The sequence below is a fragment of the Pangasianodon hypophthalmus genome, chromosome 14, assembly GCF_027358585.1.
Source record: "Pangasianodon hypophthalmus isolate fPanHyp1 chromosome 14, fPanHyp1.pri, whole genome shotgun sequence".
Classification (NCBI taxonomy): Eukaryota; Metazoa; Chordata; class Actinopteri; order Siluriformes; family Pangasiidae; genus Pangasianodon; species Pangasianodon hypophthalmus.
The window spans coordinates 23,035,963-23,063,741 of NC_069723.1; the positions used below are offsets into that span (position 1 = coordinate 23,035,963).

Genomic DNA, 27,779 nt, shown 5'->3' on the forward strand with positions numbered 1-27,779 from the left:
CCTGTGAAAATGGAGGGACGCTGTAAAAAATGTAATGTAATTGCTAAAAAGTTAATGCAATATTATTGTTAATAATAAAAGAATTAAAGCTGAAAGTCTACATTATAATCACATCTTGATTGCTTGATTTCAAATCCCTTGTGGTGGTGTACAGAGGCAAAATGACAAAAACTGTGTCACTGTGCAAATACTCGTGGACCCGACTGTATATTGTGATTGCAGTTGCAGCACAGTATTTGTACATTAATGATGCTCATTACAATCCCACTGTCTCAAGTCACGTATTTAAGCAATTTCACTCTCCCTACCTTGATGTTCTGTTCATACTGTTACACATTTAGTCAGTGTTCCTGCTAAACATCATTTCCCCTTTTGCTATTTCACGCAGCTCTTGCTGACACCTGCAAAAAAAAATCACCTGGAAAGGCTCCATCACTCATTCCGCACACTCTGCCTTTTTATATAACTTATTTTTCCTCCAGCACCATCCCTCTCGGACATACAGTAGGCGCGCACACACACACACACACACACACACACACACACACACTCAACTCACTCTCTTTGACCTCTGCAACTGCTCCCTGTTTCCTAAATAAGGAAGCACTTAGGGGAAATTGCATTTAGACGCTACAACAACAGTATGGAAATCAGCTGGCAAATTTGATTAGCTGGCAGAGCAGACCCCATAAGGGCCAGGCCCAGGCTCGGGCTACCTTTTATTCTCCGTCTAAAACAGCCCTGCTTTAACCTTCAACGTGCACATATACACACATATAGCTTCCTGTTCAGTGCTGACTCACCAGGGCGGCTGTAGGTGGCCAGGTTGCTGTCGCTGTTGCCGTTGCTGGCGGTGCAGCAGTTGATGCTGCAGTCGTTCTGGTTGGAGCAGTTGTTGGGCCATGTGTCCGCTAGCCAGGGCTGGGTGGCCGAGTCGCTAATATTCAACAAACCAGGCCTGTGCACACACAACCAGCACACTGTTAAAGCCACCAAAGGTCATATTACCATATTAATATGCATAGTGTGCTTTCAATGTAAAGAAAATGAGCGATAATCCCGAGGAAACATCATGTAATAGAGAAGTAAATAATAATACTTTTGCTCAATATGGAGGTTCCACAACAATGGAAAAAAAACAGAAGTGACTAGGCTTCTATTCTTATTGGGAAATGTTAATATGCAAACTGGAAACACTTCACACAAATGTTTCTTGGCATCCATTTGCATATTGGAGCATGATAGGCTCTTAGATTTTATGACACAAGAACACTTTCCTTTTGTGCAAGTTTCTTTGTTAGCTGTTTCCATTTTAACTTTTTAATCCACACGCCAAATCGAGACCCTAGCTGTCATGCTGTATTTTTTATTTACATGCTGTAAAGCATAAACCCCACAGAGAACCATTTGCATCTATGATCTATATGATAAGAACCAAATTTAAAACCAAAATCTACAATTTTGCATTCCAGTGGCATACACTTCAGGACACTCATTACACCGATGCTGGAAGCCAAATAAACACAAATATGCCGTTTGTTTGCTTTTCCACTGACCTCAGTGCATGCATGATAATTAAAATTCTTGATAAAAACACATCATGTTTAGCTAACACTTATCAGGAAATGCAAATCTTCCCAATAGGCATTATGGCAAATAATATTACACAATATTTAAACATGATATGTGTCATGATATATAATTCTGCTGAGCTTTAGCTGGCAAAGCGCAACATATTTTACGAAGAAAAAGATACTTTTCAAATCAAATACTTGCAAGAGTGTAGCATGATGTTATTATATCCCAATATTGATATCATAATAGCCCTATTTCCTGAATGATCTGTTGTAGTGCTCTATCACACATCACCTCGCTGCCACAACGCATCACTAAAGTGTTCGACAGCAAATAAAAATGGAGGTTTATGGAAGCATGTGACTGGATCTGACAACAAAATATTCACTAAAAAAGAGGGCGACTTGCACAAGGTCAAATGTGAAGACCAGGAAAGAAACTGAAAGACTTAATAAGGAGAAGTCGAACACCAGAACATCAAAGTCAAACGTTCAACGCTGTGAATTAAACGTCCTCCTGTCCCGACTGCCCTGGATTGCATTTCACTACCGCTCTCTTACACACCACAGTGCTCACTAGCAGGTGCAGCTCGCATGTTCCCACTTCACTCGATTTATGTTAGATATTTCAAGAACAACGTCACCTCAAGATATTTGACTCTAGACAAAAGGGAAACGCCCAGCAGGACTAGGATGTCTCACCACCAAGAGACACTGGGCTTGAGTTTGGAGTAGAGTGTTCTTCCCTGTTTTTCTTTCTTACTGCATCCCTGTCTCATCATGAACATGCGCCGAGGAAAATCTTGTCAGTTCTTGCATTAACACGCAAGAGCAATTTGGAAGTGGGAAGAGATGAGCTTTTGTCTCTGATTTCTTCTAGCTTTGTTGTACAAGGCAACCTCCATTTTCAGTATGCACAAAAACAGCTTTATAAACCCAAGAGTGCCCCCTTGTGCCCTACACAAGCAATTACACTGTAGTGTACAGTGAGTGGTTCTGTTGTCATTTCAAAGTAGTACAAATTATCAGACAAATTTATACTTTATCACCAAAATATATCAACCTGTTAAATTCCCAGGACCTGTCTTACATTCCTCACTTTCACATTTAAACACCTTTCACTGTATTAAAGACAATCCAAGCACATTTCTCTTGTTCGTTCAAATTAGTTCCAGTTTCTTACTGAGGAATTTCACTCATTATTAGAATATAAATCAGTTCATCTTCTGTGAACGGAGATGTTCGCTCCTTTGCGCTCTTTGTGCAGAATGTGTGTTGAAGGAAAAACCAGTGGCTTTGATTTGATATGCAGTAGGGATATTTGATTTTTCTCACAAGCAAATCAATACAGCAGTTCTTTTGACTGATCACTTTTATCCTCTGATGAAACATTTCCACCCTCATGGGCGTGGTCTGTTCCAGGATGACCCCGTCCCCCATCCACAGGGCACGAGGGCTCGCTGAATGGTTAGATGAGGATGAAAATGATGTAAATCTTACTCTATGGTCTTCACACACAGCAAACTGGACACATATGGGAGATTTTGGAGTGATGTGTTAAAAAAAGAGCGGTGTTCAGTGATCTCTCCAGTACAGAGACTTATAGAATCGATGATGTTCTGGTGGCGAACAAACCCTTTCTTACTAAGACACTTTATGTTGGTTTTTCCTTTAATTTGTCACCCATATGTATATAGCTGTGACATATGAAACATTCTGACTCACCTGCCAGCACTGCTCACAGCTTCTCCTCCTCTTTGATAGGAAACTGCAAAAGAAGTGGAAACAGTGATAAGAAAGAGTATGTATGCATATGTAACAGTAAATGTCGGAACACTGGCAAGCACGAGACAAATTTCTGGACTTGACTAGCAAGCTAATTAAACGTCTGTGTGTTGCCAGAAGCCTGAGTCACTCCCTGCTTTGTGTGCTGGCACTTTGGGCATGGTGCTTTAACATCCACTCTCCAGTTTGACAAGGAAAGATAAACCCCAACTTTCAGTCCAGTCTCACAACAACTCACACTCCTTTTCCCCACTTCAGACAGCGAGCTGGATCTCAGTTCACGCAGATAATTTCCTGAATTATATACTACAGCAGACACACTCTGGCCCGAAATCCTGCACTGTTTAGCGCTGATACGGGACATTTTCAGATCTATGAATACTGATTCAGGAGGCAATATTCGGGCGGTTAGCGTTGGCAGCTAAGTGTTTGGCAATGCTCCACTAGCAGAACCTGGGGTTTCACTTAAAGCTTGGCAGAGTGTCACTGATCGCAATCGAGATCCATTTCCATTCATGCAGAAAAAGGTTCACTCCAATCAGTCTCCTTTTCCTTCTCTTTTTACTTGTTTTTTTTTTTACTGGCACTCATAACTGTGCAGACGTCAATGGGAGGTTGATTAGTGTGAAAGGAAACTACCTCAAACAGCGAGCGATGGAAGGAGGGTGTGAAAGTGGGCCCTGTTCTTCTGGCTGCTATGGAAAAGTTGCAATAAGTCATAGAGCTCTAGCTCCTCTCCGTTTTTGTCTAATTGGGCCACGAGAGCTCTGCTGTCACCTCATCAGAACCCGGCTGAGACGCAGAGCCAAACGGAGGAGCTTTGATCCGTTCTTGTCCGTCTTTAACAGCTTTCTTTAGTAAAGCGTTCCTCCTTTTTAGCCGGATTCAGAGGGGCTCGGCGGACTCCCAAAGCCGCCTTTGATGGCTGCGTGAGAAGCTCCAGACTGGCGCTCTTTCTTGTGGGGAGATGTATTTTTAACCAGAGAACATGGTTTACTGAGCTGGGCTGCTGTCTCTGATGTCCTGTGTGATTCCTCTGTCAGGAGTCTGAGTGAGGAGAACTAGCAGATATGTGAAGGGAGTGAAGTGGATATATAGCAGTGCTGCTCTGAATCTAAAAAGCAACATTGCTCTCTAAAAGCAGGCTGAGATAAGTTGCACTGTGTGCTGCTTGTTAGTGCCAACCAAGAAAGTAAAGTCCTTAGTAGCTGGAGCTCTTATAATATAGAAGGTATAACATAAGCGCTTACCGGTAGGCGTGAAGGTGAACGATGGCACTGCAGATCCGAAGGTCAGAACATGGAAGAAAAGAAGATTTAAAAGAGGGCCGTTACTGAGGCAGCATGTAGGAAACCTGGCATAATACCAACTGTACAGATAAAAATCTCTCTTCCTGACTCAGAAATCTTGAGTTATTCGATGAGGTTTATCCACATGACCCACATGATAATCCACCCAAAATGTATTACACTCAACACTGTCACTGTCTTCTACACGCTATACAGCTAGCATAGATTTACCTACCCTTTAACTATCATACTTCACTGTTTACTATTCAGTACATGCCACATTCATCCTCTGCGTTTTATATACATCATGTAGATACACCATAGATTTATTTATTCCATTAATTATAGCACAGCGCTGTGGGATTCTCAAATCTGATTTTTCAGAATGCGACTGGACTGAAAATCCCAGGTTTATATCAATGCACACGTTATAGTTTCTATAGTAACTGCTAACTCACAGGGACTTGTAAAGCAGACGCTTCACATAATTGTGACGGATTAATCAACATATTTATAAACATTATTTAACAAAGAAAAAATTTATAATCATTGATATGGCGAAGTTTTATTTAACATTTAGGGAAGGAGTCTCCAGTGTCAGGGCTTTGTAACAGTCAGAGATAAAGCTGTAACTCCTTCATGACAGATGAGTTTACGCTTTCTCTGTGGTTCTTTTTTGTCAAATTAACGTCAAGAGAGAAGAAGAGAGGTTTATAGCTGCTATAACGTAAGTGAGAACAGGAACTAACTTGCTTCACGGACGTTCCACAACATTAAATGTAACAATAAACAGATAAAAAGTATGACGTTGCTGCTGTGGTATAAGAGGAATAAAACACTTCAGGACATGCTGCTATAGGAAATTAATGAACTTCAGGTTGGTAAGAGTAACTCTACTTCATCACACCATCCCATTGTTGATTATTTTCCTATAACAGCACAGAGAGTTTTATTCCTTACTGTCCATAAGCTCTTTCTATGTTTATTTTATTCATTTACTTAAATTTTTAAACTTGCATTTGTACTTTTGTTTGCACAGTTAACATTTCACTAAACATCATGCATTGTTTAAAACACTTGAGCCTGAACATCACATTCTAATGGGCAAGCTTCATGACTTGCCCATTAAAATGTCTTTTTTTTAAAAAGGTCTTTTTCTGTAGAGAAATGGAAATTTGGAAGAACATGGAATGTCAGGTGTTATAAAAGGATTTTTATTCTTTATTAATGAGCAACCAAACACAACAAAGTCCATGTTAGTAATACAACTTTAGCAGTGACTATGTGCAATTATATACATTTATGACGCTGAAAACAAAGTCCCGGGTGTTGCAATACTGTTATCCTCAATACATAATCTTAAATAATCTCTACTACCATCAAACAATACCATAAAGTGACTGACGGAGCATAAAAAAAGCTTTTATGGCATCGCTGTGAGTGTGTAAAACGGTGAATATACACAAACAGGCAATTTCAATATCAAAAGAAAGAAGAAACCACTTTGCTTAACTCCTCTGCCACTTTTTGACTGCGACATGACAACACGTCATATCGGCTTCCACCTCCACCGTCTCTTATCCTCCGTATTTACGCTCAGCATGCCGAGCCATGGCCTTTAAATGTCACCTTTTTTCTTCTCCATTTGTCTGTTTGGTGGCGCTCAGAAATCCCAGCGTACAAAAAGATCACCGTAATAGATGTGGGCATTTTTTGATGTTGTTATCATATGTATTTATCTGTTCAGAGGTAAACAGACGAGGCGAGACGAGATGAGACGAGATGAGACGGACGCCTGCCATACGTCCCAGAGCGTATAAAACGCCGCGATGATAGACGATAAATAAATAAATAAATAAATCTGGCTCAGCTGCTCAGTGAATGTCACGTCTGTAATGACAGTTTGGGGAGTACAGCTGGCCATATTGCTTATAAGCACACAGATAAACTCGTGTGTATGTGGTCACAGTGAGCCATTTCTTTGTTTCAACACACACATGGCTTTTCCCAGCATCCAGTTCAGTGAGGGTAGCTTGTGGCCTTGTGGCTTCCTCAAGTGTGAGTGTGAATGCCAGCGAGTGTTAGCCATAAGAGTCTTTCCAGATCCTGACTTTTGACCTCAGCTTCAAATGCAAGATCAGACTTGCCCATGGACTCAGTGGAAATACCTGTTCTGTTGCTTTAGCACAAAAGTATATCTAGTGAAGTGTTAGCAAAACAGAATTATTATTTATTTTTTTATATTAGAGAACCATCAAGTTTAGTCAATCAGCCAAGACATGTTTGCTGTTTGGCGTATAGATGTCACGCAGCATAACAAGCTGGGATATGCAAGAAAAGAATTTCACTGTACTGCATATGAATACGTGACAACAACCGCTTTCTTTTCACGTACCTACATCAAAAGAAAAGTTTGGAAGATATCAGTGATCATCTGTATCTACACCCCCAACAGCAGCAGAGAGAAAAAAATGCCTCTTAGTGGATGAAACAGCTTTCTTTTCCAGATGTGTGCCATGGTAAGCAGCTCCACCATTTATTACATTTTTTACTGACCAAAGAATCACAGCCACACCCACTTGTTTTCTATTGGCTCACAAGACCAAGGATCGTGAATTCACAGGTCAAAGCTAACCATGATAATGGTGGGGCAAAATCGTAAATAACTGCTAGCAGAAGTAAATGCATGTCTTTCATGTCCTGCGTCCTTTCCCCTTCGGTAAATTGGCTTTTCTCCTGGGGGAATTTTCTTCATGCTTGTTCTGAACGCTGTAGTTTTCAGGTTCCTGTATCATCAAAAATCAGGACGAAAATGGCAAATACTACAAGCTAAAGGCTACAGCTGTAAATGTCAGCAATTCTGCTACAAATTTAAGAAAAAACTTAAATCTTATAATGTGCATTGACTCCAGATTTCTGATACTGCCGTCAAACTTTGGTGGGTGGAGCCAAAAACCAAACCAAAGAAAAAGTGAAGTGTGAAGTTTTGTTCCTGTGTCCTAAACAAGAACTTGATGAGTTTCTGTATGTATTTGCAAAAACAGATCAGCTTTTTTTTTCTTTTCTTTTTTTTTTCTTTTTTTTCTTTTTTAGCTTCATTACAAAACCAAAGAAGCAAATATTAGACACCAAACGTATCTTAGCTGACTTCATTTCAGGAAAGCTAAGGAAATATTTTGGCCAGTTTAGAGTAATTTATCACAGGAATACTGCTTAAAATCGAATCAGATCTAAACCAGGGCCAGTCTGACTCGAAGCGAAAGGACGAACATCTCGCTGAACTTCGAAAGCTGAATCCTTTTCAATGTCACAGTGTTCATGTTCTAAAGGTTGAGCACATGTCAACCTTCAGATTGTGTGAATGCTAATGTGAATGAATAGCCAGATTCGCTTCTCTTTTTTAGCACAGCCTCCAGCTTGCCAATACGCATTCCATTAGCTGAATGTCCTTCAGACTGTGTGCCTGCAGCTCAGTGCCAGCATCAGGAAAAAACTCCATTGTGCGATCTCCTGAGTGCCTGAACTCTCAAGTGAAAGCGAGAGGTATGAAAGAGCAATAACGCTTCATCAGATACCGATAGATACCGCTACGGACTGTATCAGGACTGAAAAGAGGCAAAGTAAGGACATGAGAGGCAGTGAATATTACTCTTTTCACTCTTTTCAATGCTGAACTTTAACCACTTTAATATAAGGAACAAAGTTTCTTCATGGTAAAGAGATATATTTACATAATCTATTTACATGTAGGAACTTAAAGATGCTCAGGTCATAGTCTCAAGGCACCGTCAAGTTCAGTACTGCTTCAAACACACAACGAAACCACCTCTTACTCATCTAACGCCAACAGAAAGAAGAATCTAAGTGTGCTTTCATATTTGTGGTGTTTAGTATGTTTGAACAGAACCCTATTATCAGGTGTTCTCCCCTTGGTACGGTTCTTTAGTCAAGTGAGAACACATCATGTGAATTCTAGTGAGAAAGCGATTCGACTCAGAATCGACTCGAAAGCAGGAAGTGAATCAAACATGCCTGTGTTTTGTTTTGGGTTGCAGCATTTTTTTTAAAAAGCTGCTAAACTGAGCCAAAGGACAGAGCTGTAGTGCTGCAGAAATGCCACGTGTTCTGGAGATTTTGAAGAAAAAGAGAAAATAAACACAGGATTCACACTGGAAGATTATTTCTATAATTAACTAATCAATTATTTAGCACTGGCTCCGTGCTTGGTAGATTCTGTGCTTTCTACACACACTTGGTTTGTTTTACTTTTTCTGTCTGACCCAAAGAATGAAGGAGTGTTAGGAGACCGTTTTCAGACCTACACCACCAAGACATATGACTTTTTTTAATTAGCTTAATAATTACCATAGTTCAGCACCAGAAGATATCTTGCTAGCATTAGTTAACAAACCTCATGATCAATGGTGAATAAACAAATGTGAAAGTATGACGATAAGAATTGTCTCCAGGGCAATCTTCGGTGAAAAAACAAACAAACAACAACAACAACAAACCAACCACCAAACCAAAAAGATTAATTTCGCTCTGATTCTGGATAATATGTGTGAAAGCACCCTAAGATTTGGAGTCTGTTATTTCTGCACACTAGCTGCATTTAGTATTTAACTTCTAATTTTACTTGTTTTTCCTTTTAAAACAGTCTGTCTAAAAATATTTGGCACGCAGTTAAAAACATTTAGCTCAAAATAAACCTTAAAAACAGCTGCCCAGAAGAAGTCATTGCTGAGTTTGCTGGCGTACCTTTGCGGATGCCGGCGTAGCTCGTGCTCAGGCCGCTCCTCTTCTTGCGATGGCGGTACAGCCAGATGCTGAACACCATGAGGATGATCCAACACGCCGCGCCGATCCCGGCGATGAAGGCTGGCTGCTTTACCACGTCTGAGATCTGCTGAGAGAGTGTGTCCTCTGGGTCCACTATGGACTGAGTCATCTTCCCTGAGGAGTCTGGAGCAGAGACAAGACGAGAAACAAAAAACGCACATCAAGAGGCAGAAAAAAACTAGTTTTTCATCCAGGACTGGATGATGTTCACACATTTCAATAAATTTAATTAGCTTTAATTTTTCTTCTTTAATTAGATTTAATTCTAATTAACGAAACTAATCAGAGTAATTCAAACTCTAATTTGGAATTCTGGTCTACAGATCAGTTTTTCCAGTTATGAAGCATAAAAAAATGCCTGGCATGTCTGGAGAAACAGCAGACAACAAAGCGTCTGCTTCTGTCTCACACTCGCTCGCCACATAAAAGGAGCTCGGCCCATCCTTCCCAGCGCACATTTCTTCCCGTTGACTTGCTTTTCTCTCTCCCCCCCTGCACTGTTTTCATCTTTTTTTTGTTTTAGTCGCTTTTATCATTTAAGAGACATCTTGAAGCTGGAGGCAAAAGCTTTACTTTTCTTCAAACCCAGATGCTCAAAGCTCCATGGTAGTCCCTCTTGTGTACATGCTTAATTCTTCTTGTCTTCCTGTCCCTCCATGTGTGTGAGTTCACTCGCCCTTAAAACCTGGGATATTATCGAATTTCCAGATATTTATTTCTTTATTTATTTTTGTTAAGTGGTAATAGTTTTGATCAAATACCCCAGTCAGTAGCTATTCCCTTGTAATTTATTTGTTTCCTGGGGTGATTTAAAAAAGCATTAACACTATGTTAACACTTACTGGCAATAACTTTCTTTCTTTCTTTCTTCCTTCCTTCCTTGGTGAAATGGCTACCAGATTGAGTTTGGAGCAAAGAAGAAAGGTTGTGGCATGGATGGAGGGCTATCAGTCCCCCATGGTATTGTAGTGTCATATAAGTGTTAACATTTATTTTAATCACCCTGTACGTACTACGTCTCATTCCAGTAGATTCCAGCCACGTCAGTGTTCCTGGGATTTCGGCTCACAATGTCACGGCACAACAGAAAAGCGTTCATGCTATCATCTGGAGATTGAGCTTTCAAATCCTGACCATGCCACAGCCAAATGCCTCTGTGAGCTCATGTATGTGGAAGAGGGCAGATAGCGCTTTCCTCCGAGTGTGCTACATTGCCCGCGGCAGTTTGAAAAGATGCGATTGGCTGGCTTCATGGGTCTCAGAGGAAGCACGTGTTAACCTTCACCCTCCCTGGTTGTTCACTGTTGCATGACAAGGGCTAGTGGGTGGGAACTGGGAAATGACCAGGTAGGTGAAAATGTGCATTCACATTCTTTACAGCTAAATTCCTTGGTAAAAGCTTTGCTGAGCTTTGGTCAAAAAGGCTTTCGTGGTGTATCTTGATATTCCTTGGTGTGTTTGGAGCAGGTCAGAAGGGGGGGGTGGGGGGGGGGGGGTGGGTTTGATGCTGCTCGACGACAGAAAAACTGTGGCATCTTTTTACAATGCCGCTTCTCCTCGACCTGTCAGATACTTCAAAGCACACCGCAGTAAAACGTCCCCTTGAACGTGCAGGTGTGTGTCTGTGTGAGGTTCATCCTTTGTCGTCTTAAATCCCGACACGAGTTTGCCCTTTATCTTCTGACTTCAAGTGTAAAAATGTATTTTACTGTTTCACAGCAATCACTCAACTTTAATTCATGTAGCATTAATGTAAGTAGATTAAACGCTGTCATTCAACACTGGGTACACTGAGTTTATTATTTTAGACACGTTCACACTTTCTGGAAGTGAAAAAAGTAAACACTTAGAACTTTCCAAAGGAAGCTGAAAAATAGCTTACAACAATGGAAATTAAAAACCTGCATTACAAGATTTAAGGAGCTTGAAAGAACAATTTATGCAAAACAGTAAAATGATGTGAATTCAGAACAATTTAAGTTTAATTATTGGTAACAAAGTGGAAAAGGCTTGAAGGGTGGTTCAGTGTTATACATCATGAAAGAACGAAACGCTTTCTGTATGCAATTAAAAATCGAAGTTGATTAAAATACACAGAGAAATTTTTTTTTAATCTTATGCCAAGAATCTGCTGCCCAGAGCTCTTTTTACCTCAAGAATGGCGTGATATTGTTAGCCAAATACTGCATATTGTGACAAAACTATATTACGTCTTCAGAATTTCTAAAATTAAAACAGTTCTACTTAATAGACTAGATCATATATTGGAACCTGGTATGGTGTGGTATGGTGAGGTGTGGTGAGAGGTGAGGTGCAGTGTGGTGAGGTGCGGTGCGGTGAGGTGTAGTGTAGTGAGGTGTGGAGAGGTGTGGTGCAGTGAGAGGTGTGGTGGTGTGGTAAGGTGTGGTGCGGAGCGGTGAGAGGTTTGGTGAGGTGCGGTGAGGTGAGGTGCAGTGTGGTGTGGTGTGGTGAGATGTAGTGTGGTGTGGTGCAGTGTGGTGTGGTGTGGTGAGATGTAGTGTGGTGTGGTGCAGTGTGGTGTGGTGTGGTGAGGTGTAGTGTGGTGCAGTGAGGTGTGGTGAGGTGTAGTGTAGTGAGGTGTGGAGAGGTGTGGTGCAGTGAGAGGTGTGGTGGTGTGGTGAGGTGTGGTGCGGAGCGGTGAGAGGTTTGGTGTGGTGCAGTGTGGTGTGGTGTGGCGTAGTGAGGTGTGGTGTGGTGAGAGGTGTGGTGCGGTGTGGAGTAGTGAGGTATGGTGAGGTGAGGTGTAGTGAGGTATGGTGAGGTGAGGTGTATTGAGGTATGGTGAGGTGAGGTGTAGTGAGGTGTGGTGTGGTGAGGCGCGGTGAGGTATGGTGAGGTGAGGTGTACTGAGGTATGGTGAGGTGAGGTGTAGTGAGGTGTGGTGAGGTGTAGTGAGGTGTGGTGTGGTGAGGCGCGGTGAGGTATGGTGAGGTGAGGTGTATTGAGGTATGGTGAGGTGAGGTGCGGTGCAGTGTGATATAGTGAGGTATGGCGAGGTGAGGTGTATTGAGGTGTGGTGAGAGGTGTAGTGAGGTGTAGTGAGGTGAGGTGTAGTGAGGTATGGTGAGGTGAGGTGTAGTGAGGTATGGCGAGGTGAGGTGTATTGAGGTGTGGTGAGAGGTGTAGTGAGGTGTAGTGAGGTATGGCGAGGTGAGGTGTATTGAGGTGTGGTGAGAGGTGTAGTGAGGTGTAGTGAGGTGAGGTGTAGTGAGGTATGGTGAGGTGAGGTGTAGTGAGGTATGGTGAGGTGAGGTGTAGTGAGGTGAGGTGTATTGAGGTATGGTGAGGTGAGGTGTAGTGAGGTATGGTGAGGTGAGGTGTAGTGAGGTATGGTGAGGTGAGGTGTAGTGAGGTGAGGTGTATTGAGGTATGGTGAGGTGAGGTGTATTGAGGTATGGTGAGGTGAGGTGTAGTGAGGTGTGGTGAGGTGAGGTGTAGTGAGGTGTGGTGAGGTGTAGTGAGGTGTAGTGAGGTGAGGTGTAGTGAGGTATGGTGAGGTGAGGTGTATTGAGGTATGGTGAGGTGAGGTGTAGTGAGGTGTGGTGAGGTGAGGTGTAGTGAGGTGTGGTGTGGTGAGGCGCGGTGAGGTATGGTGAGGTGAGGTGTATTGAGGTATGGTGAGGTGAGGTGTATTGAGGTGTGGTGTGGTGAGGTGCGGTGCAGTGTGGTGTAGTGAGGTATGGCGAGGTGAGGTGTATTGAGGTATGGTGAGAGGTGTAGTGAGGTGTAGTGAGGTGAGGTATGGTGAGGTGAGGTGCGGTGCAGTGTGGTGTAGTGAGGTATGGCGAGGTGAGGTGTATTGAGGTATGGTGAGAGGTGTAGTGAGATGCAGTGTGGTGCAGTGAGACTTGTGGTGAGGTGAGGTGTAGTGAGGTATGGTGCGGTGTGGAGTAGTGAGGTGCGGTGCAGTGTGGTGTAGTGAGGTATGGCGAGGTGAGGTGTAGTGAGGTATGGTGAGGTGAGGTGTAGTGAGGTATGGTGAGGTGAGGTGTGTTGAGGTATGGTGAGGTGTAGTGAGGTATGGTGAGGTGAGGTGTAGTGAGGTATGGTGAGGTGAGGTGTGCTGAGGTATGGTGAGGTGTAGTGAGGTATGGTGAGGTGAGGTGTAGTGAGGTATGGTGAGGTGTAGTGAGGTATGGTGAGGTGAGGTGTGTTGAGGTATGGTGAGGTGTAGTGAGGTATGGTGAGGTGAGGTGTAGTGAGGTATGGTGAGGTGAGGTGTGCTGAGGTATGGTGAGGTGTAGTGAGGTATGGTGAGGTGAGGTGTAGTGAGGTATGGTGAGGTGAGGTGTGTTGAGGTATGGTGAGGTGTGTTGAGGTATGGTGAGGTGAGGTGTAGTGAGGTATGGTGAGGTGAGGTGTAGTGAGGTATGGTGAGGTGAGGTGTGTTGAGGTATGGTGAGGTGTGTTGAGGTATGGTGAGGTGAGGTGTAGTGAGGTATGGTGAGGTGAGGTGTAGTGAGGTATGGTGAGGTGAGGTGTAGTGAGGTATGGTGAGGTGAGGTGTAGTGAGGTATGGTGAGTCTTGGCTGAATCGACTCACCCAGCTGGAAGTAGGTGATCTCGCTCTTCACTCCGGGTCCGGCTCCGGTGCTGGCTGCCACCTCCACGCCGTAACGGATGCCCGGGACCAGACCCGTGATCACCATGGAGAAGGTGGAACCATCCACTGTGCGGTTGATGTGGTAACGACTCTCGTTTCCCAAACACCAGACCTGAGTGAACAGAAGAGCTTTCATGTTAATTCCTCAGGTCCAGTTCACTAATTTTGGCTAAATTTAAAGAAAGCGAGCGAAGGCTGTATCCTTGACGGGCAGGGGCAGATTAATGCCCAGGCTAACCTAATTCCATGCATGTATTCGATTGGTCCATAATTATTAATTCTACAGTAGTAGTTACTAGTGTTACTGGATGGAGATTTTAAAATAACAGGCAACGTCACCCCTCCCTATGTCAACTTCACTTGTAAACTCTGTAAACTTGTAAACTCTGAACCTATGTATGTTGTTAGGATGACAATAAGTTAAAAATGGTACATTTTTAGGGTGGTCTGCTTCGGCGGTCTAGCAGCGCTCCTCAATGTCAAAATGTTTGAGATGGCCAATCAAATCAAAGAAGGTGGGATTTAATTTTTACAGAAGCCGCACGACACTTCAGTTTTAACGGTGAATGAGTGCGACATAAGATGCAAGCTAAGTAGCTAAAGTAATATTTGACAACTGTTCTATGATAGAAACGTTAAACCATTGACAGTAATATCCAGGGATGCAAACGTTTATATGATTCATGTAATGTAATGTGCTATTGTCAATGTGACAATACTGAGCCGTTTTCTGCTTATTAGGCATAAGATTACGAATGAATGTGTGCATGTTGGGAATGAATTTAATGAATGTGGTTACCTAGCTTTCCTGGTAGCCTTTCAGTAAATTCACTTGTCTAAGAAACTGATTCATAAAACTCAAAGTGGAAGAGTTCATCCTCAGACTTAAACTAGAACATCTTAAAATCCCTGCGCTTAGGGGCCTGTGTAGACCTTAATCCACCCTGTTGATGGGTTACATAACTCCATAATTAGCTGGACCTGAAAGTTTTGACAAACATGGCTGAACAAACTGTCACTCTGTCTGAGGAAAATGTTTAAAAATTTAAGAGATTTGCTTATCTTGCAGAATTCTCTTAATTCAATTAAAATTGAAATTATTTAGCTAACATAGTATGATAACAGGTTAGATAACATCTAACCTGCTAGCTGCTAAGGTTAACTCTTTGTTCTTGTACTTTCCTCACAAAAAATATCCAGACAGAACAGTTTTCTAGCTACTAGCTAATTAGTGTTAAGGTAAAGCAAGTAAAGTCATATGCTGGGTATAAGTTAATGTCCAAAGATGACTGACTGAAGGCTGGATTATACTTGACTTTAACTATGTGTATACAAAATGGCTGCCGTGGTCATTTAGCACGGCTTATGCACATCCTCAGAAATCCATGCGTCCTTGTAGTGCAATACCAACATAAACAGTGAGGTGTGTACAGCACCATTTGACACTGTGCTCACACACGACTAAACAAACTAGTGTTGTGTGTTAAACCGCATATCTGTGCACTATTCTAGACTGTTACTGAGTGCCAGTTTCTGAAATTTAAAAACCTCTCATGTAGCTTTCAAACATACTGAAAGGTCTGTTTTGTGTAGCAGGTTTCTGGATTTTCTTGATGAGTAAATACTTTTAATTGAAAGGTCAGAGTTTTCAATTTGAGATGCAGACCATGACAACAATCACGATGACAGTGTAATGTTTTAAAGACAGCAGAGCTTGTCAGAGTGTTTAACGTTGCTGTGCATAAAATCGTAAACATTACAGACCAGGCGGACAGGGATGCTTTGGCTCTGATGTGCCATCTAGTGGATGTCGCTTTCAATCCTCCTGATGTCCATGAAACATGCAGGCGAGTGTGTGAACATTAAACCAGCCTTCAGAACCAGCACTTTGAATTTTATTCTGATAACAGAACATCAGTACTTTTTTTTTATAATATGATTTCAACATTTCTATACTTCTCCCGATCTGAAAGTGAGCAGAATTAAACTCCAGACCCGGGAATTTTTTTCACGACAGAGGACTTTCCCGTCCCGTTGTGTTTTATTCCATACTTATTTAACCTTGGTGCAGTACCGCAGGCTGTATGGGATCGTAAAAGGCAAGGTTGATTGCTTTTCTTGCAGGTAATTAAACATGTGCTTCTGTCGAACTCTGACTCATCAGCGTTGGCAATATAAAGCTGTTTCATTACTCAGAACCTCCGATACTGTTCACTTAAACTGATTCAGGCACGTCCAGCCGTGTGCACTCAACCCTGCGCTTTTCATACTCAAGAGCAATAACAGCCTGATAGTGATGGAACTTTGGCCAGCAGCTAGCTCAACACCTTCACACACTAATCTCGTTTTGATGGAGATTTCCTGCCCGTCTGCCTGAGAGTTTGCTAAAAAAGCTTTAGCTTCCCTGTGGGCTCGCAGAGAAACAGAATAAAACCTGGCCCAGAATCCTTCACGGCTCTTTTAAGGCAGGTAGTGAACAGGGGAAGTGATTAAGGAACGAGTCGCTCAGTCACGCCACATTCAGCAAGCGTGAAATCACACGCAACCGGCAGAAAAGTTGCCTGGAAAATGATCAGCGATTTGTAATGTAATGTTAAATGACTGCACAGTGGAAAAAAAATGAGAGAGAAATAAAAACACAAAATACAAAAATACAAAGAAAATAATAACAACTAAACAGCTGCAGAAAATTTCCACAGATCCCCTCAAATCCCTGGATAAAGACAAACTGTGTATATGAATAAATAATTAAACAACAGAATGAATAAATATCAAATATATATAATAAAATATAGTAGAATATATATGATTTATAGGCAAACTTACATATTTTTTCTATTTGTTATTCAAATTTATTATTATTTTATTAAAATAAATTTTAATATATTATAAAAAATAAAATAAATAGAAAGTACATAAAAAATATAGAGACAATAATGCTCAAATTATGTATGATGTACACTTATAATTAAATTTAGATTTGCTAATATTATTTTGTCAAGATATATCCTAATATATTATAAGTAAATATAAGGAATATGAAGTACACTTTATTATTATTATTATTATTATTATTTATATAATTCATTTCAGATATTTTTTAAATAATATTAATAAAATGTTTTTACTAACATTAACATCTTAACATAAATATAATACATACACAATCTAATATATATATATATATATATATATATATATATATATATATATATATATATATATAATATATTATATATAATAATATATATATATATAATATTAAATATTGTTTATATAAATTATTATATATTATATATTATTATATTTATTTTAGATATTTATTTTGTATTAACATTAATATATTTTAATAAAATGTATCTGTATTCATATTAATGTATTGTATATACATAGTTGTTTACTCTATTTTTCTGTCAAAACATATATAATATAACATAACATACAATAATAATAATAATAATAATAATAATATAACATACAATATTTATGTACTTAATGTGTACAATATATAAATTATGTGTGTAGTCAAACAGTATTTGTATATTTATTTTAATTAATATTAATTTTAAAAAATAATTTAAATATAATTACTATATTCTTCTAAAATGTGCTTTTTTATTTTCTGCCATAATGCATGTAAACATTTCTGTACTTAATATGTAACATGTGCATATACATATTTATCTGATTATTATTAATTATATTATTATAAAATATATTACTTCTAACATGTATGCATTTTTGTTATCATATCGCACATGCTGTACTGATGATGTCACAGTATATTTTAGTAAGGAATGATATAGGATACACTACTGTTTCAGGAGAATTTACAATCCAAACCACACCAGAATTAATTCTCCATTTTGTCCATTAGGTGGCAGCAGAGCACAGCGCTTTCTCCTCTGCACCTCATCCTCCGTTTAATGTGAGCCAGTCTCGCTCAGTTAGCAGACTGTCAGCGTATTCTCAACCTCTTTATAGCCCTTTGTCTTCTTCTGTGTGTGTGTGTGTGTGTGTGTGTGTGTGTGTGTGTGTGTGTGTGTGTGCTCACCCTGTACTCCTGGACCACTCCATTACGCTCGTCCTCAGGAGGTGCTTGCCAGGACAGCAGGATGGCCGTGCCATTGTCTCCATTCTGTGTGACGGTCACACCTCTGGGCGCTGCGCTGGGGGCTAAAACAACACAACACAACACAACACAACACAGCACTTATATACCTGCTAACAGATGTAAGCCCTATTCAGACTGGGTTAGTTATAAACAAGGCTGCAGGGTAATGGCTTTATTACCAGCATATCTATTTCTTCAGTATAAAAATACTCCAAGAAGAAGTTCTACACTTTTTTCAGTTGTCTTCCAATCAATAAAATAATGTTTAATGTCAGAGAAGCGAAGCTACAAGGGTTTCAGGTAAGTTACTGAGTTCCTAACACAGGCTACAGATATGTTATGGTCATGTGACCTACTAACACTCAAACTTGCACAGCCACGCCCCCTGCAACAATCACTCATAAAAAGTTTGAATTAGATAATGAGGTGTGCAAAAGCAGCATTTAGAAACTATTTATATTTCCTTTTGGTTAATTCTGAACAGAAACAATATTTTTTTTACGTTCCTGCTCCGGTGGTGCACGCCGGTCTTAAAACGGAATAAGAGAAGGGTTAAAAGAACGTTCTTCACTTATATTTTTTAATCATTTTCAGAGTATTTTTCTACTTTATAGTGTCATCTGTTGCTGACAGAATCGTACTTTTCTACGCAGATTTTCACCCCGTCTTCGAAAAACCCAGCTATAGCAGCTATCTAACCTCACATAATCCTGTAGCCATGCATGCAGGAAGTGACAGATTCTGGACAGGAAATTAGGCCTTTTAGGCTAAAGAATGACAAATCTTGTTTGGTTTTGGTTTTCATTCCCTGTAATGTTTCTAATCCCTGGTGTGTAGAACAAGACACGCCCATCTCTGTGATTTATACACAAGATCACTTATCCCGTGCGAATCGATCATAATTACTACAGACATCCTCCAGCAACGTTACTTAACAGACATACAGCATGTCTGGAAATCTAATCCCATCTGAACAGTACTAAAGTGAAATTTACACCAATTTTCCCCCAATACTCGAAATGTAGCTGATCAGCCAAGGCACACTTAGTGTGTGTGCTGTTACAAAGCTTTCCATATCACTAAGAAACTTAAAGCTACTAGCTTACCATCATGAAACTGCATGCCTTGAATCACAGACTCACAGTTTCATCAAGTTAGAAATCAAATGTGAGCTGTAATATCGCAGCATCTTTTAACATATACTTCTACCATCATAATTTAGGCCACGCCTCTTACTCGAATCTGATTCAGCTGTTGCATTATTTTGTGCTTTTTTTTTATCTCGGTGATGTACTTTTGTTCATGTTTATAGATAACAGTGTGTCACAAACCACATCAGCAAGTCTTTGTGAGAAAGAACAACTGAGCGAGTGGGATGAAGTTTGTACAACGCTGAGCTGGAGGCTATAAGCATCTCTTACTTGCTACAAACAAACTTCGCTGCACCAAATGTGTCTTGACTGCTTAAATACACAAAGGGAAAACTGTGTAAATGTAATATTTGCCTAAACTTTTCCTTTAATAACATGCATGGCACCAGTATGGATATATAAGTATGCACTGAATACTGAAGTAATTCAGGCTCTCTGTTATGCTGTGAATGTAAAACTGAGCGTGAATCCAGAAAACAAGTCTCTAACGGGCAGTTAAAACCTTAAGAGCAAACCCAGCTGCTTTTCTAAACCTTTTTCACACAGTCATTTCCCACTCACTCATACACTCAAACACTCTGACACACACACACACACACACACACGCAGCGAGTAAAATGAATCCATGTGGAATAAAGGGTCCACAGACGTCCACACCCTATGATCAATTAGCGAGGCATGTGTTTGAGTACACATTTCATACATTTCAATTTTCCCATCTGCTGTTTGGCTTGCTTTCACACTGCTGTTTCACACATTTCTGGCTCTGAGTGCTCAAAAAAAGCTGCAGCTGAAATGCAATTCAGCGCACAATGGACTCGAGGAATCCATGAGGAAGCCAGTGTAATAATATGCACATCAAATGCATGACAGAAGTTTAATTCGCTGCTAAGAGAGTGATGGGAGCAGAAACAGGAAGTCCTCACCTTCCTCCAGCGTCTTGCCCACTTTGATGTCGCTGTCCGTGCCCTGGAACTCGTTGAAGAAGGGTCGTATTTTGAACTCGTAGGTGGTGCCTTTGCGGAGCTGAGCGATCACGGCCGTGTACTCGGCAGGACTCCTGACCTCGAACACGGCCCAGTCACTCCGCGTCTGCCCCGACTCAGACGACACGCGGTACATCACCTTATAGCCCTGCATGTACTGGGACTGCTGCTCCACCTGCACACACAGCACAACAACGTTACAGTGCGGCTGATCACAAGTTACAACACAGCTAATCAATATTATTACAGAACAACTAATGAACAATGTTACAGCACGGCTAATTAAGAATGTTACAGTATGGCTAATGAACCACGTAATAGCACAGTTAACCAACAACGTTACAGCATTGCTAGTGAGCAACTTTATATTACAGTTAATCAACAACGTTATAGCACAACTAATGAACAATGCTACAGCATGGCTAATTAACAATGTCACAGTGCGGCTAATCAACAACATGGCTAAAAACAATGTTAGCGCACAACTAATCATCACCGTCACCGCGTGGCTAATCAACAAAATCATAACACAGTTATTCAACATTATTATAGTACTTCTAATCAACAATGTCAAAGCACAGCTATTCAACAGTGTTACAGCACAGCTAATCAATAGCATTACAGCACAGTTATTCAACAACATTACAGCACAGCTATTCAACATTATAGCACAGCTAATCAACAATGTTACAGCACAGCTAACCAACAGCGTTACAGCACAGCTAATCAACAGCGTTACAGCACAGCTAATCAACAGGGTTACAGCACAGCTATTCAACAACATTACAGCACAGCTAATCAACAGCATTACAGCACAGCTAATCAACAGCGTTACAGCACAGGTAGTCAACAGCATTACAGCACAGCTAATCATCAATGTTACAGCACAGCTAATCAATAGCGTTACAGCACAGCTAATCAACAGCGTTACAGCACGGCTAATCAACAACGTTACAGCACGGCTAATCAACAGCGTTACAGCACAGCTATTCAACAACATTACAGCATAGCTAATCAACAGCGTTACAGCACAGTTAATCAACAACATTACAGCACAGCTAATCAACAGCGTTACAGCACAGTTACAGGACAGCTACTTAACCGGTGATATGCAAACTGACATTAGGAGTGGACAAATCATAAATTTAGCTAGAGCAGTAAAGCTCCATTGTGTTACTCAGTTCACCTTTTGGCTGCATGGAAACCTAACTGACAAATCAAAAAAAGTGTTAGCTAACATAATGTAATAATGTAATAATAAGATAGCCAGATAAGCACATTAACATAGAGTAGATTACAGGAAACAGGAACGTTTATGATCATTAAAACCAAGTTTGTAAAATGTGTTTTTGGTCAAAGTACTAATCTAAAACATGAGCATCAAACAAGTGTTATTACATCATAAAATATAAGAGCCTATCAGGTTTCAGTATGCAAATGTGTTCTCTTATGGTAGTGTTGGTGGAATTTCTGATTTGGATTTTCTGGATTTCTCGGTAAGAAGTGCCATATTAAGCAATTTATTATTAAATTATGAAAAAAATGTACTCTTTAAGCCAAGGTTTTGGTGACTAGCATTCAGTGTGGGTGGTAAAGTAATTAAATTTTTTATGTGTCACTGCATCATAGCTGGAACTGACAGTTCTCATTATTGAAGCTCTGTCTTCATGGCTTTGAGATGGACAGGATGAACTTTCCGTAAAGAGCACGAAGATCACACGCCAGGGAAAGACATACTGACAGCACAACGTAGTGATGATAAGATGGAATGGCAAACTGTAAAGAAATGACATGGAAACACTTGATCGTCTGAGGAAATCACACACTTCCAGCTCGGAGTCTCCCAGACTTCTGGTGGCCTGAAGCTATCTCTTAGCAGATAATCTCTCGTGCCTGTTTCCAGCAGGATCTTGAGCTCTTTGAGCTAACCGCAAACACCAAAACTCAGCTCAGGGCTTCAGCACAAAATAGCATACTACAGAGCAGTGGCTTGTGGCTAGGACTTTGCTTCGTGTCTTTCTGGAAAATCTACAAATGTCACAATATTATGACCAAGTTCTTTGGAATGGTGAAACATCTTCAGGCCTTGCTTCTCCTACATCTGTCCCTATTAAGTACAGGACTTGTAGCATGTTAATTCCTGAAACAATCAAACCTCTTTTAAAGATAATCAATTCTTCCCTTAGCATTGGCTATGTACCTAAATCTTTTAAATTAGCAGTTATCAAGCCCCTGATTAAAAAACCTGACCTCAATCCCTGTCAACTGTCCAACTACAGGCCAATATCAAACCTCCCCTTTATTTCCAAGGTCCTTGAAAAGGTTGTAGCACAGCAGCTATGCTCATACTTACATAGGAATAACATTCATGAAATGTATCAGTCAGGATTTAGGCCTCATCATAGCACAGAGACAGCACTGGTAAAAGTTGTAAATGACTTACTACTGGCCTCTGATCAGGGTTGTGTCTCCTTGCTGGTGCTGCTTGACCTTAGTGCAGCTTTTGATACCATTGATCATGCTATTCTCCTCAATAGACTAGAAAATGTAGTAGGCATTAAGGGAACAGCCCTTTCCTGGCTCAGGTCTTATTTGACTGATCGTTATCAGTTTGTAAACGTAAATGGTGACTTCTCTTCTCATGCTAAGGTAAAGTTTGGTGTTCCGCAAGGCTCTGTTTTAGGCCCACTGCTCTTTTCTTTATATATGCTACCTCTGGGCAAAATTATTCGTAAGCATGGTATTAGCTTCCACTGTTACGCTGATGACACACAGTTGTATGTTTCAGCAAAGCCAGATGACAGACACCAGCTTAATAAAGTTGAGGAATGTGTAAAAGACATTAGAAACTGGATGCTTATTAACTTTCTCTTACTTAATTCTGACAAGACAGAAGTACTTGTACTAGGACCACATGCAGCTAGAAGTAAGCTTTCTGATTACATAATAACTCTGGATGACCTTTCCGTTTCATCATGTGCAGCAGTAAAAGACCTTGGTGTGATTATCGACTCTAGTCTTTCTTTTGAAGCTCATGTAGATAATATAACTAGGATTGCTTTCTTTCATCTCAGAAATATTGCTAAAATAAGAAATATATTGTCGCTACACGATGCAGAAAAATTAGTTCATGCTTTTGTTACCTCTAGGTTGGATTATTGTAATGCCTTACTGTCTGGATGTTCCAGTAGATGCATAAACAAGCTCCAGTTAGTCCAGAATGCAGCAGCGAGAGTCCTTACTAGAACCAGAAGATATGACCACATCACCCCTATCTTATCCACACTGCATTGGCTCCCAATCAAATTTCGTATTGATTATAAAATACTACTATTGACCTATAAAGCACTAAATGGTCTCGCGCCACAGTACCTGAGCGAACTTTTGGTCTTTTATGATCCGTCACGCCTACTCAGATCAAAAGATGCAGGCTATTTGTTGGTACCTCGAATAATGCGGGCTACAGCTGGGGGTAGAGCTTTCTCATACAAAGCCCCACAGTTATGGAACAGCCTTCCACTTAGTGTTCGGGGCTCAGACACAGTCTCAGTGTTTAAGTCTAGGCTGAAAACATATTTGTTTAGTCAAGCCTTTTGTGAATAGTTTTCTTAGGTACAGGGGCAGGTCTGGAGGGTTTCACAGGCATAGAGTGTTGTGGTGAAATGGGATGTTTGGATGCTGTCGCCCCCCCACTCTCACACGTTCACTCAGGTTTGTCGACGGTGGAGTGGCTGGCTGCCTTATGTCCCAGGGTGCCCTCATGTCTGTGTTAGCTTCTGGCTCTCCCTTTCAGTTATGCTGTCATAGCTAGTCTTGCCGGAGTCCCTGCTTGCACTCTGCATGCAAAGTACATCGTGCTTAACCATTAGAGGACAAAAGCTCACCTAACAATCTCTTCCTTTCTCTCCATCTCTCTCTCTCCCTCACTCTCTGTCGAGCTACACATGCTACTTCTGAGATGCCAATGATGCCAGTGATCCTGACCCCTTCTGCTCCTCCTCGCTGCCTGACCCATCCTGATGCCCTACTTCTGGTTGGAGTTCTCATCGGTTGAGTTCGCTCGCTGCTGCTGGGGGTGGCCCCATATGGACTGCCTGAAGAACTGTTTGGATTGCTGGGGATGGTGCCACCTGGGGGCTGTGGAGATGGCTTGGGGATCACATATGGGGAGCTATACTGTAATGGCTTGGGACTGCGATTGCTGTAGTGGCTTTGGGGCTGCAGTTGCCACGAGCAGCTTCGTACTCAGGACTCCATCAGTGGACAGTGGATAGATTTTAACCAGCCGGACCTCTTGCAAATACTGCGATGAATTTATTGGTTGCACAATTGCACTATTTGTCCATATAGTACACAATAGAAGGGATTTATTTATAATTGCACTATCCGTTGCACCCAGATGAGGATGGGTTCCCTTTTGAGCCTGGTTCCTCTCAAGGTTTCTTCCTCATATCATCTCGGGGAGTTTTTCCTTGCCACCGTCGCCACTGGCTTGCTCATTAGGGATAAATTCACAGTGATAAATTTAAATATTTACAATATATTTTTGTGAATCCATTTATTTCTGTAAAGCTGCTTTGTGACAATGTCCATTGTTAAAAGCGCTATACAAATAAAATTGAATTGAATTGAATTGAATAGCAATGTTCATATTTAACGTATTGATTTTAGGGCTTTTTTGGGACATGATTCAGAAGCCCTGGAGCTTTTGTGGAAAGACAAGAGTGGGATCTCCTCCATATGGTCTTAATGCAGAGAACTGTGCAGCCTTGTAAAGACTGTAATGCTCGCTTGATCCAAGGCAATAAAACCTGTCGTCTCAGCTGCAACTCATTAAGCACTCAAAAAGTGCGAAGGGTCCAAAATCCTGACACGAAACAACGTATGTGTACATTTTACTACGAATACTGGCCTGGCGAGAGGAGAGGCACTCACGGCACATTAAGCACATTTCCAGCACATTGCAAATTTATTACAGGTTTGAAAACATAAACTACAATCACAGACTCTACACAGGGTTCGTGGGTGTAAGTGAAGAAGATGGCAGCTGTGTCGGTTAAAGGAATGCTCTAGCGTTTTACCACACACAATACTCTTTACTGAGAAAAGAACAGAAAACATATCCACTCCTAATTCACTTACAATAGAAAGAATAGAATGCCAATTTCTTTAGTTCTTTAGTCAAAATATTTATATAATTTATATTTATATATACAAGCTCTAAGTCTGCACTTTGTCCTTTCGGAGATAGTACTACTTTTTACTAGTTACCTGCAGATGTTACTTTATTCCTCCAGTGTTGGAACGTTGGATCAAATTCTGTAAGTGGTACGATTTTCTCCACCTAAACAATTTATGCATTTTCCCCTTGCACAATTCCCATCCTATCCTACGACAGCTACCAACCATGGAGGGTGAAGGCTAATACGTCCTCTGAGACACACTCAGAGGAAAGTGCTATCTGCCCTCTTCCACATACATGAGCTCAGAGAAACCTACGATTTCTTAGTGCGACTGTGATTGGCAGGAGAGAGAGTATGTCCCTCCCACCCTGAGAGCTCAGCCAATGTTTGCTTTCTTGGCCACGGATGGCTGTGGCATCTTCTGGATTCTGGAAACTTGTGATCTCCTGCTGATAAGGCGAACGTTTCTCTGTTGCACCACTCAGGAACCCATTTTTTTTGTAGTTTTTGTGTTTTTTTTCGCAACTCTCTCAGTTGCTAGAGCAGCGTCAGTGTTTTCGCTGTTCTGTTTCAGTACATCAGGCTGTTGAGCTCGCAGTACAGGTGGCAGAAATGTTCTAGTTTCATTCTGACACTACACTACTGATAGCCACAGATACATTTTATACACAAGTGATTTCCTTCCAGAATTTTATTTTAAGCAGACTGATGTCTGATTTGTGATCAGGTGGGTTGTTTTATATTCGTTCTGTAGCTAGTTCGTGTGGATATCTCACCAGTCTGGCGCTATCCATGAAACCGGCAGTAAACTAAAGATAGATACGCCCACTAGCATTCAGGGTAGAGCATTTTGAGTAACGCTGGACGTGTGAACTTCCAGAGAAGATGAGATCAGAGAGGTGGAGATCAGTGTGGAAGGAACGGTGAGAAAGTTCTTACTGTCCACTGCAAACGGATGGAGGAGGAGGACAGGATGGTGGGATTGTGGAGGTGGATGACAACGTCCCCGAGCTCCCTCTGGATCTGTCCGTGCTCCACTCCCTGACTAGTTGGAGGAATTTCTGCATATACACACACACACACACACACAAAGAATTTATGATCTCATCACCTCTCAAACTCATCACCACTAAAACACTGATTTTTATTTATGTATACAGTATATTAGCATGTTTATTGCTTGTTAGCGATGTTGCATAGCTCACCCTGTGTTTTTATGGCGTCGCTGATGGGACTCGGGTCACTCAGGCCGTATGCATTAGCCGCTCTGACTAGGAACAGATAGACGGCGCTGGGCTTCAGGCCCTTCAACACGTAGCTCTCAGTCCTCACATGCTCTGCTAGGGTGTGCCAGCTACTGCCGGATGCATGACTGCAGGAAACACAACACTGGACACTTAACACAATTACCAAACAGCAAACCCAACCAACACTGTCTCCTACTGACACCAGAACTGAGTCCCTACAGGAGGAGAATAGACAACAGGAATGGAAAATTTTTGGGGGGGTTCAAAATACTGAGATTTTTAACATTTATTTCACCTGACCCTAAACTCCATAAACAGGGGTCCAAGCACTTGGTGTTTAGAAACCCTGCTGTGACTGTTAGAATTTTTCTCCTTGTTTTTATCAATATTTTATAAAACATAAAAACTAGCAGGAAGATGCAGTATCCTGACTACTGCTCCAGCAAGAGAAAGCACACTCATGCTGCTGATAGCGCTGTAAGGCAGTCTTTTATACTGCAGAATCTCCCAAACCATGAAACCTGTTTACAGTCCCAATAATTCCTTGACTTAAGCTATATAGAATTTCCACTGTAATGGACCAATCATGAAGTTTTGTTCAACCATGAAATATTGAAAATAAAGATTCATCTCTGTTAAAAGAAAGCTGATCAACAAACCAGACGTAATTGCAACGGGGCTTCATCTGTAAATAAGTGCTTGGACCCCGATCATCACTACTGCTAGTGCTTATACTGTAAAGTAGGTTTTAAAAATGACATTTCATGGTTGTTACAATGACTTATTGCTCTGTTTTGTTGTTTATTTCTTTGCCAGGGTGAAACACAAGTCTAATGAGTATGAGATGTCATGGTGTTGTGATATTGTAATGTTAGCTTGATAACTACTGTAGTTTATGAAAAAGTGACGTTAAAAAAAATAGCAAGATAACCGTCAAGTGTGATTAGTATTTAATCAGTTACTTGTTACTTTTTCTTCTTCTTT

At 41.0% G+C, this 27,779-nt stretch overlaps 1 protein-coding gene across 7 annotated transcripts in view; it reads right to left on the reverse strand.

Moving 5' to 3' along the window:
• Nucleotides 1-27,779, reverse strand: part of robo1 (roundabout, axon guidance receptor, homolog 1 (Drosophila)) — a 291,196-nt gene that overhangs the window by 23,322 nt on the left and 240,095 nt on the right. For all 7 annotated transcript variants that reach the window (XM_053239792.1, XM_053239793.1, XM_053239791.1 and 4 more), the window contains 9 exons: nucleotides 26,754-26,920; nucleotides 26,488-26,609; nucleotides 20,306-20,540; nucleotides 18,169-18,290; nucleotides 14,055-14,226; nucleotides 9,410-9,613; nucleotides 4,610-4,636; nucleotides 3,300-3,342; nucleotides 804-958 (listed from right to left, as the gene is read on the reverse strand). In XM_053239792.1, the coding sequence (XP_053095767.1) occupies nucleotides 804-958; nucleotides 3,300-3,342; nucleotides 4,610-4,636; nucleotides 9,410-9,613; nucleotides 14,055-14,226; nucleotides 18,169-18,290; nucleotides 20,306-20,540; nucleotides 26,488-26,609; nucleotides 26,754-26,920 (1,247 nt within the window). The remainder of the gene's footprint in view (nucleotides 1-803; nucleotides 959-3,299; nucleotides 3,343-4,609; nucleotides 4,637-9,409; nucleotides 9,614-14,054; nucleotides 14,227-18,168; nucleotides 18,291-20,305; nucleotides 20,541-26,487; nucleotides 26,610-26,753; nucleotides 26,921-27,779) is intronic.